This window comes from Acomys russatus, chromosome 14, assembly GCF_903995435.1.
Source record: "Acomys russatus chromosome 14, mAcoRus1.1, whole genome shotgun sequence".
In the NCBI taxonomy this organism is placed as follows: Eukaryota; Metazoa; Chordata; class Mammalia; order Rodentia; family Muridae; genus Acomys; species Acomys russatus.
This window is the reverse complement of record NC_067150.1, coordinates 16733929-16753636: the sequence shown is the minus strand read 5'-3', so window position 1 is coordinate 16753636 and position 19708 is coordinate 16733929. Positions and strand designations below refer to the sequence as shown.

The 19708-nt window shown below is 46.8% G+C and overlaps 2 protein-coding genes across 5 annotated transcripts in view; both read right to left on the bottom strand.

Moving 5' to 3' along the window:
* The window catches only part of Prkcsh (protein kinase C substrate 80K-H), an 827425-nt gene that overhangs the window by 447813 nt on the left and 359904 nt on the right, over window positions 1–19708 (bottom strand). The gene's annotated exons all lie outside the window — the stretch shown is intronic.
* Window positions 13959–19708, bottom strand: part of Matcap2 (microtubule associated tyrosine carboxypeptidase 2) — a 31720-nt gene continuing 25970 nt past the window's right edge. For 2 of the 3 annotated variants that reach the window (XM_051156072.1, XM_051156073.1), the window contains exons 6-7: window positions 18646–18743; window positions 13959–14419 (exon numbers count right to left, since the gene is read on the bottom strand). In XM_051156072.1, the coding sequence (XP_051012029.1) occupies window positions 14261–14419; window positions 18646–18743 (257 nt within the window). In that variant the 3' untranslated portion in view covers window positions 13959–14260. The remainder of the gene's footprint in view (window positions 14420–18645; window positions 18744–19708) is intronic. The other variant, XM_051156074.1, reaches the window with a different exon arrangement.

Sequence of the window (19708 nt, the reverse complement as noted above, 5' to 3'; positions counted from 1 at the left end):
GCAGAGGTATAGCTGTGGCATGCAGAACGCTAGCACCGCCCTGTTCCCTTCCTCAGAACCGCTCCTGGGATGACCAACTCTTGTAAGACAGGGAAGACGCACTCTAAGAGGAGGTCAGACTCCAAGGACGATTTCACGTGTGACATTGATTTGGATAAACAAAAGACATGCCATATGGAGGAAACGCTAGATTCTTTTTTTTAATTTTTGTTTTTCGACAGGGTCTTGCTATGTAGCCTTGGCTGTGCTGGACTCACTTGTAGACCAGGCTGGCCTCGAACTCACAAAGATCCACCTGCCTCTTCCTCCCAAGTGCTGGGATTAAAGGCATGTGCCACCACACCAGGCTGTTAGATTCTTTTTTAAATGACAGTGCGCAGGTCTGTGGCATGCATGTCCCCTGACACGTGTGTAGAGGTCGGAGGACAACTTGCTGGTGCCCGTTCTCTTCTCCCATGTGAGCTCCAGCAATTGAACTTGTCACCAGGCTTTCCTTACATTGCCTACTGAGAGAAATGCTGAATTATTAGTAGCAGGTCCTGAGCAACCAGCAAGGGAATGGAGCTCCATGTCCTGCAGCCAGCCCTTGGTGAGCCGCCATATACCTTCTTCCTCATGGCCTCCAGGAAGTGCCCTGCTGGCAATTTGGTTTTGGTTCTGTGAGATATTTAGCAGAGATTCCAGTTTAGCCTGCCCACACTTATGAGCTGAAGAGTAAAGATCATATCTGGTGGAAGTTTTGGGTTTTTTGTTTTGTTTTGTTTTGTTTTCGAGACAGGGTCTCTCTGTGTAGCCTTGGCTGTCCTGGACTCACTTTGTAGACCAGGCTGGCCTCAAACTCACAGGGATCCACCTGCCTCTGCCTCCCGAGTGCTGGGAATAAAGGCATGAGCCACCACGCCTGGCAGTTTTGGGGGTTTTTGTTTTTTTGTTTAAACTAGGTGGACTTGGACTCATGGTCCTGCTCAGCCCCATTCATGTGCTAAGATAACAGGGCACATCACCACATCTTGCTTAACTATTAGAGGCCTTTAAGTTGTGGTCATTTGCTAAGGTGCAATAGGAAACAAATGCTCCTGCCAGCCCACTGTCCCCTGTGCTGTGAGGCCCCTGGCAGTGGGCGCAGAGGTCAGTGGTTACTATGGGAACTGCACCCACACTGCCTGAGTTTGAACTCCTCCACTGGCCAGCTGAGAGAGGCAGCAACAAGCTTGACCTGAGCTCCCTGACCATTTATATCCCAGTGCTATAGAATAATGCCACATGATAAAGGAGTTTTCTTCTGAGCTAGAAGTAGAATTCAGGTGCCCCACACTGAACCACACCCTGGTCTTTTGAAAAGCAAAGAGTGGGCCTATAGAGATGGCTCAGAGGTTAAGAGCACTGTCTGCTCTTCCAGAGGTCCTGAGTTCAATTCCCAGCAACCATATGGTGGCTCACAACCATCTATAATGAGATCTGGTGCCCTCTTCTGGCATGCAGGTGTAAATGCAGGCAGAACACTGTATACATAATATATATATCTTTTAAAAATAAAAGAGCAGAATTTAGCTATGTTTTCATGGCTGTGCACATGCTAGCTGCCCCTGTTCTTACTGGGTCTCCACAGCACTGGGGATTGTCTTCCCGTGCCCACCTTTCTTGTCTTGCAGCCAAGCCATCTCATGAAATGGACCATGGGCCACAGCACAGAAGCTCCAGGAAGGCACAGGAGGCAGGCTTGGCGGGGATAGCAGGGTCTCAGCATCCCTTAGGTGAAAGGAGAGTGAACTTTCAGACTTTGGGAATTTGTCTTTTCAGATCCCAGCACCATTGCTGCTTCTGTCCCACTCACCTTTGACCACCGTGAAAGGTACCAGAAACTGTGGAAAGTCAACATGAAGTACCAGCACCTTCATCACGGCTTCACTTGCAACCAGCACTGAGTGAGCCCATGTTGTCACCGCCCCATGCACACTGCTGTCCTCTTGCCTACACTTATTTTCAACTGGACAGTGTGTGCCACCCCCTAAATTTCCCAGGCACTTCACCTGGGCTTGTTGTAAGACCGGATGCATAAACGATCTTTCTAGGTACTAGGGTCTGGGTCTCTTTCAAAGACTGACTGATGGCAGACAGTGATGCCAGCATAGCACCTGCTAGAACCATCAGGGCTGGTTGCCAGGGCTGGTTGCCAGGTGCTCATGAAGCCAAGTCAAGACCCACTCATGGGGTAATCCCCATGGGCAGCTTGGGCTCTGTCACAGATTTTTTTAAAATCCAAATACATATACAGAGATATTGTGTGTGCCTGTGTATACACACACACACACACACACACACACACATACACACACACCCTACAATTTAAGTTAAACATTTTTTAGGTTTAGAAGAAAGCTAAATACAGTAACCTCCACCTGTTACCTCAGCACTTTCAGAAGCTGATGCAGGAGGATTGCTGAGAGTCTCCCATCAGCCTGGGCTACACAGTGAACCTCTGTCTCAAAACAAAGAAGCAAACGAGACGGTACGGAGGCTACAATCAAACACCAGAAAAGGGTTGCAGCAGAGAGTTGCAAGGTGTGTGGAGTGGAAATAGGACATGTTTCCCTAGGCGCAGATCTGAGGAGTTCCTAGCAAGGAGGAGGACTTGATGGACAATGTTGGGACACAGTGGGTAAGGTGGAGGGGCGGGGCCTTCTACAGAGACTCCTGAGGGCAAAGATGTGGAGGCAGAAGTGTCCAGTTATAGCCTGGTCTGGCAATGAAAGTCAAGGTGCCTGTTGAGAAGAGGCGATATGGAGCCTAAGGACACTGTGTGTGTGTGTGTGTGTGTGTGTGTGTGTGTGTGTGTATGTGTGTGTGTGCGCGCACGTGCGTGTGTGTGTGTGTGTGTGTGTGTGTGTGTGTGTGTGTGTGTGTGTGTGTGTTAGGTTCTTAAGGAGTGGTGAGACAGAGGCCAACTTAGGGTAGGTGATGCTCTTTAGATAACTTAGAAGTCAGGCACCTGGGGTCAGGAGCATAAGAAGTTGGAAAACCTGACTTTCTGGAGCCTTCCGTGATGGGTCTGTTGTGCTCCTGTCAGGACTGGAAGCTCTGGGCAAGAACACAGAGAAACCCTGTCTCAGAAAAACCAAAAACTAAAAACAAAACAAACACAGGGAATACTGTAGAGGGCCTTGCTGGTCAGCTTGCCTCACAGCAGGAGCATGGATGCCTAGAGAAGCCAGATGGCCCACTTCCCCCTGAAGACAGAACCATGGCCACTGTGAGGAGGGGACATTGGGAGCAGAAGGCTGTCACCTTGTTATATGGTGCACCATGTCCCTCATAATGCCACTCCCTGTAGAACGAGTCTTTGCAGAAGTAATTGAGATGACGTCATGGAGCAGGTGGGTCCTGCATCCCATCTGACTGGTGTCCAGGAAAAGCAACCTGGAGACACACAGGAGTGTCTCCTGGAGAGTTGAATCAGTTTTTGTTATTGTGAGCCAAACAGCCTATGATACTTTGTTTCACTGTTTTCTTGTTTTGTTTTAAGACAGTCTCCCCATTTACTGTTGGCTGGCCTGGGTATGTAGACCAGACTGACCTTGAACTCAGAGATAGACATGCCTCTGCCTCCTGTATGCTGGGATTAAAGGCATCATCACCATGAGCCCTGGTTTATGATGCTATCTTATGGTGGCCCCCCAAAATCAATTATCCATTTCTGTATCCCCAGAACCAGGCACACACAGCACCTGAGGAGTGAGTGGGTGAGAGAATGACAGCTTCGAGGGGATGGTGGGAGGAAAGCAACAAAGGTACAAAGGGGGGAGCACTCAGCTCTAGGAGTGCCATGTGCCTTGGCTCAACAGCCCAAAGGAAGGGCTGGGCTGGAAGCAGCAGCTGAAAGATTCCAGGTGGCTTGGCCTTAGCCATCATAACAATAGCGTGTTAGCTGAGCAAAGCAAGAATTGCAGGCCAGGGCTGGAGAGATGGCCCAGAGGTTAAGAGCACCATCCGCACTTCCAAAGGTCCTGAGTTCAGTTCCCAGCAACCACATGGTAGCTCACAACCATCAATGGTAAGAGCTGGTGCCCTCTTCTGGTGTGTAGGTGTACATGTAAACAGAACACTATAAATAATATATAAATAAACCTTAAAAAAAAAATTGCAGGCCAATAACAAGGGCAAACAAGGTAGCAGTAAAGGGAGAAGAACAAGTTAGAAATTCTCCACTAGCCTCCATCTCAACCCTACTCCCGGAATTTACTGCCCCCATCTCAACCCTGCCCCCAGAATTTACTGCCCCTTTCTCACCCTACTTAAAATTTACTACCTCGGACCCCCATTCACCTAAAAGGTCACCTACTGTTAGCCTATCACTTGCTGACTAACCATTGTTGCTAAGTTCTGCTTCTGTGTATGGTATATTAATCCCCTACTCTTGCAGAACGGGGCCTTCCATCTCCTCGGAGCTTGGTTGGCCCCGACACATCAGTTTAATAAAAATTCCTTTGCTTTTGCATGGACTCTGGACTCTCTAGCGATCTGAGTCTAGCACAGCAAAGAGGCAAAGGTACAGGGCGGGGCAAGTCTCCCCTTGCTCTCTCTGCTGGCGTGAGAGAGCGGAACAGGGCAATTCCTGGAGTTGGCCGGTGAAGCTGGCTTCTCACCTGTGGCTTGGCTCTCCCTCCTCCACTCCCACCTGCTGCGGTGCAGCCTCACTGCTTCTGAAGTTGCTTTGGTTCAATTCACCCTTTGGGGCTGGGTGCCATCATCATTGCCTTCAGTGGTGGTCAGGTCACTGAAGGGTGGGTGGCTAGAAGGTGTCTTAGTCAGTGTTTTATTGCTGTGAAGAGACCATGGCCACAGAAACTCTTGAAAAAGAAACATTTAATCGGGGCTTGCTTACAGTTGCAGAGATTTCAACATGGCGGGAAGCATGGCAGCATACAGGCAGACATGGTGCTGGAGAAGGAGCTGAGAGTTCTACATCGGATCTGCCAGCAGCAGGAGAGAGAGAGACACTGGCCTGGTTTGGGCTTCTGAAACCTCAAAGCCCAGGACCAGTGACACACTTCCTCCAACAAGGCCATAGCTACTCCAACAAGGCCACAGCTATTCTAACAAGGCCACAGCTACTCCAACAAGGACACAGCTACTCCAACAAGGCCACAGCTATTCTAACAAGGCCACAGCTACTCCAACAAGGACACAGCTACTCCAACAAGGCCACAGCTATTCTAACAAGGCCACAGCTACTCCAACAAGGACACAGCTACTCCAACAAGGACACAGCTACTCCAACAAGGACACAGATACTCCAACAAGGACACAGATACTCCAACAAGGACACAGATACTTTAACTAGGACACAGCTACTCCAACAAGGACACAGATAACTCCAACAAGGACACAGCTACTCCAATAAGGACACACTGTAAAGGTTTTATTTATTTATTTTTGTTTGTTTGTTTTGACACAAGGACAAGTCAGAAGCCAGGGCAAACCACAAAGTCAAACAGCACAACAAACCTCACACAAGAAATTTATTGGGGAGTAAGAGGCACTAGATATATAGACTTGGTCGACCTCATTGCCTGGTTTCGGTCAAGGTAGGCTAAAGTTCTGGTCCTGGAACTGCTGCTCCCAGGATGTCCACAAACCACGGGCAGCCAGCCAGTGACAGCCTTGCCATCCACCCAGAGCTAAATATGGTTGCTTAGTAACCACTCTGTCAATCCTAGCCAAAGTCACATAGCAGGATGCCCTAGCCCTTGTAGAAGCCTGCACTGGCCAAGTGTGAGGCAGTGGACTAAATGGCCATCCACCTAGCACTGACCAATCAACTTGTGCCTCATGTAACCGATGCTCAGCCCTCCAATCATAGTCAAAATTACCTCACCCTTCCCCCCCCCCTTTTTTTTAAAGTTCACTAGTTCCCTATAAAAGACCCCTATTACTTTGTCTGGGGTCATTGCCAATTTGTATGAATGAACGACCCCAGCATGCTGGAATTCTCTGCAGAACAAACACTCTTTGTTGTCTGTATACTGCTTGAGTCTGTGGAGATTTTTTTCAGTGAGTTCTGGACCCTCCCAGGGAGAAGGAAAGAATGGTGGCTCGCTCTGAATAGGAATAGGAGCAGCAGAGGGCCGGGCAGAGGGGAAGGTTTTTATAAGGATTTCAGAGGATCCATGGTGGGAAAGCATTGCATGATAGGAAACATTAGCCATTAATGCTGAGCCATGGGGCAGGCATTTCCAAGTCTCAGAGCTTCCAGTCAAGCCAGGGCAGGGTGTTCTTCCTTTAATGCAGGTGCTTGGGGTCAAGTCTGGGTCAGAGGGTTCTTTTCTGGCCCTAAACATATCTCCCAGTCCTTCTACATTAAGCCACTCCTTAATGACTATGCATTCAAATATATGAACCTATTGGGGGCATTCTTATTCAACCAGCACAGAAGGGTTTTGATGTTCCCAGACCTCATTTCTATATAGTATTGGTAGTAAATTAAAATGCTGAGACGAGATGGAACTAAGGAATGACAGCATGCTGGGCAGCGGTGGTGCACACCTTTAATCCCATCACTTGGAGGCAGAGGCAGGAGGATCGCTGTGAGTTCAAGGCCAGCCTGGTGTACAGAGTGAGTTCCAGGACAGCCAAAGTTACACAGAGAAACCTTGTCTCGAAAAAGAAAAAGAAAACAACAACAACAACAAAAAAACCAAAACAAAAAGGGAAAGAAGGAAAGGGCAGCATATGTTGGAGACTGTGGAGGGGGTGACCCTATTAAACTCTGTGTAGCTTTGGCTGTCCTGGACTTGCTTTGTAGACCAGGCTGGCCTTGAACTCACAGAGATCCGCCCACCTCTGCCTCCCAAGTGCTGGGACTAAAGGTGTGCGCCATTGTGCCCAGATTTAGGGCAGTAAGTTTTAAGGACTGTAACTGGGTGGCTATTCATCTAACTGAATTATGCTAGTCTGGCTATTTCTAAGCTACGTGCCCTCTTACCTGCCATCCAGTCTTTCCCCGGCCACTCCTGCCCCATCTTTATCCATGGCAAACTCATCGCCCAGCAACCTTCTTCCTTTTTCTCTCTGCCCCTCACTGGGATCAGAAGTCCAGCCTTCCTATCTCCTCTGTCCAGTCATTGGACGCTCAGCTTTTTATGAACCAATCAGAGATAATTGGGAAGCATTCTTTATACAACATTGAAACAGGAGATTCTTCAATAACCTTGGAAACACCCAGGAAACTGCACAGAAATCAGGATTTGAATACACAGCGTACACAAGGCCATCCCTCAACATCCAGCAGTTGTCCTTTAATGGGGGCCCAGAAATGTGTTTTGCACTTCTGTCCTTGAAAGGTCTGATTGGCCTACTGCAAGCAGGCAGCCTGTTTCCAGCACTGGGGCTCTCGGGTGGAAGGCATGTGCAGCCAGCTAAGACCAGTGATCACATAAGAGGATCAGAATGGAGAAGAGCCAGCCGTGGGCCCTAGTTGACCACCAGAAGCCTCCCATCAGAGTGGAAGGCCAAAGCCTCAGTGTATAGTAGGGTCAAGGTACATAACTGACTAATTGTCCTTTAAGTCAAGCACTGTCATCTTGGAGAGTTCAGCTGGGGGGATGGGGATGGTCAGGAACCCTGAGTATCCATCTGCCCTGCCACTGGTTGTAGGCAACTCTACTATAACTCTCCATGGCCTAGAGGGTGGATCTACAGTATAGACTGGGGGACACTATGGGAGGAGAGCTCCATCTGAGTGACCATGGGGGAGCCCTCATCCATGCTAGGTAAGGCTTTTCAGGTACAGCCCACCCCGTTGTAACCCCTCACCTACACTCTGTAAGGAAGTCCAATAAACTCACTGGCTCCCCAGAGTGGACTCTGGCAGGCTCCTGCCTCTGTTGAGACCTTGGGAGAAGGTCCTGTAGGAGGATATTTTAACAACAATAGCCAACCTTTAAATACCTTAGACTTAGATATTCACCTATCGGCAACAGGAGGTCTACTTGTCTGGGAATGGGCTGACTTTTGCAACCTCTGTTTTTTGTTTGTTTGTTTTTGTTTTGTTTTTGGTTTTGGTTTTTGGTTTTTCGATAGCAACCTCTGTATTCTACTTGAAGACAGCCCAGAGGTTTAACTAGTCTAAGGACTGTGCTGTTCATGACTACGCCTGCTCTTCTGGTCTGGAGAAAGCGAGCTAGTGTGGACATAAACAGGGTGAGGATTAGGGTAGGAAACTATTGATCTTCTCAACCTTTTCTGTGATCCGAAAACAAGACACCTTGGGATGGGGGAACATGGTGCTTGTAGAAAAGCAAATCTCACAGAGAGCCTGTGACTTTCCCCAAATACCTCCTCCCCATGTCTCTAAAATGGAACACTACTTTCACTGAGATGTACCTAAGGTGATTGTGCCAGTAAGGTAAAATAGGATTTGAGTTTCACGTTGTCACATTCCACAGACTGTTTGAAAGAACAGGGTCTGAATATTGCTTTTCAGCCCAAATCAAAGAATGGTAAAGTTACCGGGCATGGTGGTGCACACCTTTAATCCCAGCACTCGGGAGGCAAAGGCAGGCGGGTCACTGTGAGTTCAAGGCCAGCCTGGTCTACAAAAGCAAGTCCAGGCCAGCCAAGGCTATCACAGAGAAACCCTAGCTCAAAAAACAAAAACAAAACAAAACAAAACAAAACAAAAAAAAAGAATGGGAAACTTACCATCCTGAGTTGTAGATTAGAGGGTGAAACAGCTTTACAACAGGCCTGCAGGGCACTTCAGTAGCTCATCCTTGGGTTCTTTGTAGTAATACGCAAACCTTTCCTACAAGCTATTCTTGCTTAGACTTAGAGGATGGGTTAGGATTTAGGACAAACCAGCAGGATTAAACCTCCATGGGTCTCCAGATAGACATGTGGAGGGGCACTCAGAAACTCAAGAACCAAGGGTTTTTGGTTTGGTTTTATATCAAATTTGTGTGTGTGCGTGTATGGACACTCCATGGTGCACACGTAGAAGTCTGAGGACAGCTTTCAGGAACTGTCTCTTCACCTGTGGGGCCCAGGTGGATGCCCGAGTGGTAATGTCAGGCCACCTGTACCCCTGAGCCATCTTTGCTGCATCTGGTGCTCAGACTGAGTTCTTCACACCCTCTTCTGCATGCCTGTGCATGCATAAACTTTTGCATGAGCACACACATACTGCTGTGAAGACTAAACCCTGGACTTGGCACATGACACCGGCCTATCTATGTTCTCAACCCTCCTCCTGCTGCGACCCTTTAATACAGTTCCTGCTGTTATGGTGACCCACGACCACACAATTATCCTTGTAGCTACTTCGTAACTTTAATTTTGCTACTGGTATGACTCCTAATGTAAATATCTAATATGTGAGTTGTGCGTTGGTGGCGCACACCTTTAATCCCAATCCCAGCACTTGGGAGGCAGAGGCAGGCGGATCTCTGTGAGTTCAAGGCCAGCCTGGGCTATAGAGCAAGTTCCAGGACAGCCAAGGCTACACAGAGAAACCCTGTCTCAAAAAAAAAAAAAATATCTAATGTGTGATGTGTAAGGGGGTCACGACCCACAGTTGATAACCACTAATCTAGAGCAAAAAGATGTTGCTATGTCCTGGACTCAGCAGAATCTGTTTCCCAATAGGATCTAAGCTAGTTGGTTTTCTTGGAGATAGATAACTAACAATTAGTGACTATTCTAACCGTTGGAGGTGGGGGAGGGAGGGTGCTTCCAGGTGACTGACAGGAGCTGGAACAAGTGTTGTGCTGACCTGAATTGAGATACTTAACACCTTTAGCTATTGCACCCTTGTGGCTATTCAGATTTCTCAGGCTTGGTGGTGCACATCTATAATTCCAGCACTCTTGAGACAGGGGCAAAAATTCAAGGCTATCCTTGGCTACACAACAAATTCAGGGCCAACATGAGCTACATTAGATTCTGTCTCAACAACAACAACAACAAAAACCACAACAAAACTGCCAACCCTTTCCCACCCAAAACACCCCCAGCTTTAGCATGTATCACGGCAGTAGCATGTATGTCAGGATAACTCCACAAGCTTTTAAAGCTACCTGGCAGCTCCTGGCCTTTCACATCTGGGAATCAGCTTCCAAGGAATTATTCCTTTAGCTATGGGAGTAACAGTGAAGAGGAAAAAAAAAAAAAAGAAAAAAGAAAAGAAAAAAAAAGGCAGGCTACAAGGCCAATGGATGTCTTTGTTTTATTACATATGCAGTGTTCTGCCCACATGTATGCCTGCATGCCAGAAGAGGGCACCAGATCTCATTATAGATGGTTAAGCTACCTGGTGGTTGCTGGGAATTGACCTCAGGACCTCTTGAAGAGCAGACAGTCCTCTTAACCAATGAGCCATCTATAAGGCATTTCTATGTGGCCCAGGCTAGCCTAAAACTCCGTATCCCTGTCTCTATATTCCAAGGTTAGGATTATAGGCATGTCGCGCCACACTTGGCCTGACAAAGCTTTCTGGTGCAAAGACCAGCTATTTGTTCCTTGTGTGTGAAGGCATCTGCACTTTCTTTCTGATCCTTACTTAATGCTCATCTGTTTTCTTCCCCCCTCCTCTCTCTCTTCTCTTTCCCTTCCTCTCTCTCCTCTTCTTCTCTCTTCTCTTCTCTCTCTCTCTCCCTCTCTCTCCCTCTCTCTCTCTCTCTCTCTCTCTCTCTCTCTCTGTATTCTGTATCCCAGGCTGGCCTCAAACTCACTCTGTAGCTGAGCATGAGTGTGGACTTGATCCTCCTGCCTCCATTTCCTGAGTACCAGGATCACAGATGCTTACTACCAATGCTTGTTTTTTGTTTTGTTTTGTTTTGTTTTGAGATAGGGTCTCTATGTAAATCTCGCTGGTCTAGAATTTACTCTATAGACCAGGCTAGCCTGTCAGGAGCCGTCTGTAAAGGCTCTCTGTCCATATGCATTGCTCTCGTGCTCTCTGCTCCAACATAAGAATCACACAGATTGCTGAGACTGTGATTAAGCAAGCTGTTCTGCCAAGTGCACACTCAAGGTCTTCAGACTCTCAGATAAAGCACAGTGGCCTCAAGGCTGAGAGTCAATGGAGATTACACTGCCTTTCCCATGAGAATGTCCACATTATCTCCTGAGAGCGACCTTCTGCTTTGTTTCCCCATGCCTGAGATGTGTATAAAGTGAACTGGTGAACTGAGGGGTCGTGTGGTACTGACTGCATGCCCTCTAGAGTCTATCCTGTGTTTCCGACTATTTCTTGCCTCGGTTTCTTATTTCTGCTCTTTTATTTCTCAGTCTCTCTCCCTGGTCTAAGACCTGTTCAAGCGGGCTCTGGCACTAGCCTTAAGTCCACAGAGATCCACATTCTTCCCTTTAGGGTTACAGGTATGCACCAACGCACCTGGCCGTGTTTCCATTTGCTGTTGTTTCACTATGTGTGGACCTTTTGTTTGTTTTTTGTTGTTTTTGGTGATTTGAGACAGGATTCCTCTGACCAGTTCAGCTAGACTGGCGGACAGCAGCCCAGAGGTGGTCCTGCCTTCTGGTCTCTGCCTCCCACCTGGCTCTCACTGTGACTTCTAGAGGACCTCATTCAGAACCCCCTGACTGTATGCCAGGCACTTTCCCATCAGCCATCTGTCCTTCTAGGCCCCCAACTTTAAACTTATTTTCACTCCGCCTGGTATTAAAGCTTAACAATTTATCAAAATTCGAATCTGACCCAATTATATGTTAGAATTAAAAGGTAAGGGTCAGGGAGATGGCTCAGTGGGTGAAATCCCTTCCCTCAGCAAACCTGGTGACCCGAATTTGATCCCTAGTCAACAGTAAAAGGAGAACAGACGCCACAAAGATGGCCCCTGCCCTCCACAAGAGTGCGTGCACTGGGCATGGTGGTGCACACCTTTGATCCCAGCACTTGGGAGGCAGAGGCAGGATCTCTGTCAGTTCAGGACAGCATGGTCAACAGAGTGAGTCCAGGACAGCCAAGACTACACAGAGAAACCTTGACTTGGAAAAAAAAAAACCAACAACGGTATGTGCAAGCACATGCACATATACACAGAAATAAGGAAAAGAATGAATTGTAGTAGGCAAAACTTATGGATTCTTTTGGTTTTTCAAGACAGGGTCTTCAATTTAAATCTTCAATTTAAATACATTTCAATCTTTTATTAAAATTTTTGAGGAAACAAAACTGATCTTACCTTCAATATAGTAAAGAAAAAAAATAGCATCAACCTCAATTTATTGTTTTGTTTTGAAACAGGGCCTCACTATGTATTCCTGGCTGGCCTGGAACTCAGAGACCTGCCTGCCTCTGCCTCCAAGTCCTCAGATTACAGGTGTGCACCACACCTGCCCATCAGCCTCAGCTTTGACAGTGAAGGTCTTCAGCCACTTCTGCTGTTCTGACAGCACTTTCAGCTGCTGTTCACTTTTCAAGAGTCTTAAAGACAGTCAATGTAACTTAAGGTCATGTTGCTCTGCAGAAGGCTTTTGTAATTTATTCTTTTTATCTTTGCACCACAGCAGTAAGGCAAGAAAGCAATTCCCTCTCCTAATTAGAGACAGAAGATCCGCCCACTTGAGAACCACTGCCAATTACCTCACAACAAGAAACAAAGGCTGCAGAGTTCTCTATTTAAACCATGCGGTAATGTCAGCAGTGTTACTCCCTGCAAGCACTGGGCTTGTAAGAATGTGGGTGTAGATCATGGGACGTAAATAAGCCCTTCTTCCTCTTGTACGACTGCTTGCACGGTCCCTTGGATGTTTTTTAAGATGAAGCGAGAGAACACAAGGCTGAAAGCACAGCACTGCGCTGCAAGGAGAGGTATGCTTGAGGGGTCAGGGATAGGTGTCACCTCTCAAGCCCCACCCCTGCCTGGCAAACATGAGCAGACATTATGTGTGGAGTGAGGAGGCCAAGGCAAGAGGTGTGGGTCTTATTCAGAGGAGACCCCAAGTGTACTTGTACCATTGTTACCTGAAGCAAGCCCTTCCAGGAACGTGAAGGAGAAAACCCTATAGCCCAGCCTTCCCAACAGTGTCCCAGGCTCTGCAGTACTGTCTGTGAGAGTCAGCAGCATATGTCAGCCTGTGTGGAGGTATAAACAGGCCCTCAGGGAGCTTCGGGTAGAAGTCACTGCAGCTAGCCTGGGGTACTTATAGCACTACTCATCCTGGCTGGCAAGCTGCAGGAAGAGCCAATTATGAGGCCAGCTGTACATGCTGCAAGCAGGGAGGCAATGCAGTGTTCTCAGAAATTCAAGCTGTATCAGAATTGATCAAAGGCTCTTCATCAGAAGGGACTGCATAGAAATTTCATTTTTCCTACCTTGGCCGGCCTGTCCTCTCCTCATGGCATATGCCAAACAAGGTGAGTGGCCTCAGTTTCCCCAGCTGTTTGAGTGGTTAAACAGCTTCAGGAAGTTAGTACTTGATAAAAGGCAGAAAGCAGCAACTCAGTTTCAAGACCCCTCCTGCAGGAACTGTCGCTCTACTTCCCTGCCAAGGGAGGGTCTTAAAACTTGACTAAAAAATGAAAGGCATTACTATGTTTCTGTACTGTGAACAGTCTGTGGGTGGCACTCTAGGCACTGCCAACCTGCGACCCTCTGTGCTCAGGAAAGGGGGAGGGGAATAGGTAACAGAGACAAAAGTTGAGGCTGGAGAGTACAGCCCAATGGCAGAGCACACCCATGTCTGAACACACACACACACACACACACACACACACACACACACACACCTCTAGTTTAATATAAGCTGATAAAGGTGAAAAGTATATAAAATAAAGAACTTAATGAAAATTTCAATGTTTTTCATTCTCCTTTGAACATTAACATAAGAAAAATAAGAACTCTTAGCAATTGCTAGCCTTTAGGGGTGTTACAAAATGAGTGTTTCCAAGAAGAACTATTGCTGTTTAGCAAAGGGAACGGAACCTTGGATTTACACAGGGTTGGATTTCTCCAATTCGGAGCTGGCCTCAGCACTCAGGTTCACAGCTAGTCCTGGAGTCTGCAGCAGAAGTCGGATCTTCACTGTCTCTGGAGAGACCTGGATGAAAAGAGAAGCGACTTCCACCTGCAGTCTATAGAAACGGGTGAGGAAGATGGTTTCAGGTCTACGTATAACCTAGCATTTCAGCTGGATCCTGAGGGCTGGCCTTCTAGACTGAGGTCAGCCAGCACTCTTCTCACCGAGTTGTGCAGGCGCTAGGTGCCTCTAGCTGCTAACACCGAGGAGAAGGCACCGCCTCTTAGATGAGGCCTTTCAGCTCGGCGTCAGTTAGCTTGTTCACCTCCATGATCTTCTCCAAGTGTTCCCTGTACCGGCTGTGGTCCTGGAGGAAGTGAGGGACCCTCATGTTTTCAGTAACCGCCAATCCTTTCAGGCGTTCCACGTCTTCATAAGATACCTGAAAAAAAGGAACCGTTTTTACAACCAAAAGTTACATTTGGAGGTGAACTTTTTCCTTGGACCAGAAATGAAAGTATGCAGTTATGTGGCTTACATCTTTAATCCCAGCACTTGGGAACTTGCAGACAGAGATAGCTGGATCTCTGTGAGTTTAGGGCCAGCCTGGGCTACATAGTGAGACCTTGTATCAAAACCAAAACCAAAACCAAAACCAAAACATGGATTGTCAAAGTAATAGTTGCAAAATACAAAGGCAAATCCATTTACTTTCCTCTACAACATTAAGTATTATTTTATGTCCTCTCATGGCTAAGTATAAAAGAGAACAGAAAGTCAGTATCTGACCTCATACTCTATCTTGGAACTGAATCAGTCTGTGTGGACATTAGGCAGTGAGCTTCCTGTGTGTTCAGGGCTGGCTTTATCTTTGGCCTGAGTTGCCAGGCAAGCACTCTACCACTGAGCTACATCCTCAGATAGAAGTTTAAACTCAAGTCTCTCTATTCAGTCTAAATCAGAGTCAGGCTATAGCTAGCACGGTCAAATCTCTCACATTCTGGCCTCCTGATTCCACTCATCACGGTGGCAGAAATAAAGGGTTAAGTTCTCTTGCTCTCACGTTTCATTTTCCCAGCACTTAAAAATGTGCTCTGCAGGCTGCTGGGGAGGGGCTGTCCCCACAGTCTAACTCAGCTGTAGGCTCAGTGATATGTCCACTGTGGCAGAAGTGGCACGTCTTACAGGGATGGCCAACTGCTTCGTGGTCAGAATTGAGGCTTTCTCCATAGGAAAGACTTCTGTAAGGGAACTTTAAACCTGGCCCGAGGCTTGTGGTGGAGGACGCCATAGCCCTGGCTGGGAAGCTACTGTTGCTATGTGCTAAATGAGGTGGGATTCCTACCAAACCTGTGCCCACAGGTAAGCACTGCTCTCAGCTTTAGCTAGAGCAGCAGCAGCTGCTGCTTCTTCTGTCTTCTTCCTCCTCGTTTTTTTTTGTTGTTGTTGTTGTTTTGTTTTGTTTTGTTGGTTTTTTTGTTTGTTTGTTTTTTGAGACAGGGTTTCTCTGTGTAACCTTGGCTGTCCTAGACTCACTTTGTAGACCAGGCTGTCCTTGAACTCACAGCGATCCGCCTGCCTCTGTCGCCCAGTGCTGGGATTAAAGGCATGCACTACCAAGCCTGGCTTGACATGGCTGATTTCACACAGTCCATCTTCTGATCACCAGTCTTCTAGGTTGGGAATTCTTTTTAAAAATATATTTTATTAATTTATTCATATTACATCTCAATTGTTATCCCCTCCCTTGTATCCTCCCATTCCTCCCTCCCTTCCATTTTCCTCTTACTCCCCTCCCCTATGGCTGTGACTGAGGGGGATTTCCTCCCCCTGTATATGCTCATAGGGTATCAAGTCTCTTCTTGGTAGCCTGCTATCCTTCCTCTGAGTGCCGCCAGGCCTCCCCATCAAGGGGACGCAGTCAAATATGGGGCACCAGAGTTCGTGTGAAAGTCAGACCCCACTCTCCACTCAACTGTGGAGAATGTCCTGTCCATTGGCTAGATCTGGGTAGGGGTTCAAAGTTTATTGCACGTATTATCCTTGCTAGTACCATAGTTTGAGCAGGAAGGGTTGGGAATTTTGAGAAGAAATCATAGTCATATTGCACTTCTACCTTATTGATTTTTAATGTTTCTATTACCAAAGTTACTATTTATATCCTAAATGTAACTGAAGTAGGCTTTCAGTTTATGACAGACATGAGTAAAATATACAAGTGTGTCTTGTCTTGTCACAGCTGGAAGACACCGACACTGCAGGTAGACAGCAGCCCTGCCTTAAGCAAGTCTGACGGAGCAGGCTAGGGATGTGCGTAGTGCACCACAAGGTCAGAGCACAACTTGGCCGTTGTCCAGCTTAGGGGAGTCGCCGTTACATGCAGAGTCAGCGTGCCAGCCCACAGGGCAACATTTTAAAAACAATGTTGACTCAGTTAATGTCTTTGTCCCATTTTGGTAATTTTTCTCACAGTATTTCAAACCTTTTCATCATTATTAAATTTTGTTAAGATGATCTGTGCTCAGTGACCTTTGATGTTACTATTTGTTTTTTTGTTTGTCGAGACAAGGTTTCTCTGTGTAGCCTTGGCTGGCCTGGATCTGCCTGAGTGCTGGGATTAAAGGCGTGTGCCATCACACCCAGCCTGATGTTACTACTGTAATTAATCTGGGGTATCACGGACTGCTCATTCAGATGGTGAACTTGTGAACTCAATGATACGTGTCGTTACTGATTCCATTTTGTTCCCTCTCTTCAGGCCCAAGGTTCCCTGAGATTAACAATATATAGCCAAGTAATCACCTTGCGATGGCCTCTCCCTCTGAAAAAATGACAAGAAATGAGTAACACAGAAAAAAGAGCATGCCAGAAGGTAAGAGAAACCAAAATCTACAGCTCTGTGCCAAACAGCCCAGCCCAACGTAGAGCATCTCCACTGCTGAAGGAATGAAACACACTAGTCCAGTGGGCACAGAAAGGAGGGGGAAGCAGAGCAGCCTCACTGTTGGCAGGGAAATGTCTTAGTGGTTTGGACAGTCAAACCAGCCACAGCAGTCCCTTATTAAGTCAGACTATTCCGGAGCACAGCCCTACAGTCTGTAACCCTGGGATGCTCAGGGAGCTGCAGAAGCTGGGGGCTTAAGGAAGCCGAATACAAAGCACAGGGGAAGCAGCAAGGGCTTCTCTCTGCTGAGTTCAAGGCTAGCCATGTCCATATATGAGTCCCGGGCCACCCAGGGCTAATAGTGAGACTGCCTTAAAACAAAACCAGAGCGTCATGGACAGCCCGTCTCCCTTGTTAGGAGTGAACGTAGCTGGCGACTTTGAGTAAAAGCCAATGCTCATGTCATGTTCCTAATTTCCTAGCGCCCCTGAGAATGACACTAAAATCTACTCTGCTTGGGTTCAGTAAATGACGAGAAAGGATGACAGTGTATCAGCTTGCAGCATGGCTTCCTAAATCTATGCATATTTTAAAGAATGTGGTTAAGTGTTTGGCTACATGTATGTATGTGCCTGCTGCCTTTAAAGATCAGAAGAGGGTTTTGGATCCCCTAAAACTGGAGTTACAAATATTACGAGCCTCCATATGGGTGCTGAGAATCAAACCCAGGTCCTCTGCCAGAGCAACAACTCTTAACCACTGACATACCTCTCCAGTCCCCCAAATGGATTTTTCAAAAGATTCATTTTGTATGAGTGTGTCTGTGCCGGTGTGCATGTGTATGCTGGTGCCTGCTGAGCACAGGTTCCCTGGAGCTGGAGTTACCGGTGGTTATGAACCATGCCATCTGCGGTGCTGAGAACCAAGCTCAGCAACCAGGAACAGCAGATGCCCTTAGGCCACTGGGTCAGTTCCCCAGGTCCCTGGTCTTTGGAGTATTTGAAGCCCACTGTTATGACTTGTTGCTTAGAAAGGACTCCTTTTAGATGTCAGTGCTCACTGACAAGGTACCTGGTCCCCAGAGATGGTCAAATGCAACAAGACTGTACATTAAACAATGTTATACTGAATCCATAAATTCTTTATAAATATAGTATGGCCATGTTAGATCATACCCTTGTTCACAGAAGAGCTAAAAAGGTCAGATGTCATAGCTGTGGCTTCCTTTAAAACACTCTTATAGACAAATAATTTAAAGATAGGGATGGAGTGCATGCCCATAATACTGTCTCAAAAAAAACAAAAAACCAAGTTTAAGGTCACCTTAAACAGCAACACAGGTAGCTGGAGGCCATCCTGGTCTCCATTGAGACTCTGGGTCAAAAAACAAATAGACAAACAAACCCAAAAGCAATCCAAAAATGATTTTTTTTGTTTGTTTGTTTGTTTTTGAGACATGTTTTTTTTTTGTGTGTAGCCTTGGCTGTTCTGGACTTGCTTTGTAGACCAGGCTGGCCTTGAATTTAGAGATCCACCTGCCTCTGCCTCCGGAGGGCTGGGATTAAAGGCATGCACCACCATGCCCAGCCCATGTTTTTTTTTAAAGATGAACATAAAAATAAAATTACATTTTCCCAAATTTTCTATTCCTTTGTCCCTTAGTGACCACAAGGGAAATTCCCTTCTGTTATCTGTGATTACAAAAGAGAAACTTGGTCCAAGGGCAATAAAGTAAAAGCAGCTTGGCTCTGAGCTGCTTTGAGTGTTGGGCACTGGTTACTTACCTTGCCCAGGGCAGTCAGCAGATGAAAGTCTATGGACTCTCTGAATCGAAGGATTTGAAGGATTCCATCCAAATACACCTGGTCTTTACTGAAACACCCTGGAGGAACCAGAAAAATGTTTACTTTCTTTCTCTTTAGAAGGATATTTTATTTTTAATAATGTGGATATGTGTGTACGTGTGTATGTGTGTGTGTGTGTATGTGTGTGTGCGCATGCACAGACGCCCAGCCCTGAGCACGGGTTCCTGAGGCAGCCAGAGGTATCCGATCCCTTGAGGATGAAGCTGTGAGCTGCCTAGGGTGGTGCTGGGAATTAGACTCAGGTCCTCGGCAAAATCAGTACACACTCTTAATTGATGAGCCATCTTTCCAGCCCCAGTGTTTACCTTCTCATGTTTAAAGAAACACGCCATTATATGCTAACCATTCTCTTTATGGTAGAACAAGCTCTCTAGTGTTTACTATTTGAGACAGGGTCTCTCTCATTCGCCATGTGGCTTTAGCTGCCCTGGCACTTACTTTATACAGCAGGCTATCCTTGTACTCAGGGATCTGCCTGCCTCTGTCTCCTGCCTGGCCCATGTTCGTTTTTCTTTCTCTTTTCTTTTCTTTCTTTCTTTATGTTTTTCAAGACAGGGTTTCTCTGTCTAACAGTCCTGGCCGTCCTGGACTCTCTTTTATAAACAAGGCTGGCCTCGAACTCACAGAGATCCACCTATCTCTGCCTCCAGTGTGCTGGGATTAAAGGAGTGCGCCACCACACCTGGCCCCATGTTCATTTTTATTCAGTTGTCTTCATAACATAAAATATAAGATCTTAGAAAGTAACAGGACAGTGTTGATAGTACAGAGACCAGGACTTTGCTATGAAGAACCTCCTTTACTTTTTCTTAATTAAAATGGCGTGTTCCCCAAAATTAAAGACTGGCACTTAAAGCCTTTGACTTAGAAACATTGCCCTGCCCTCACCAGGTGAGTATGAGTGTGTCCTTGGTGTGATGGAGGGCTAGGATGAGAGGTCTTAACAAGGGCAATATGGACATGTGGGGTTTCTGAACGTCCT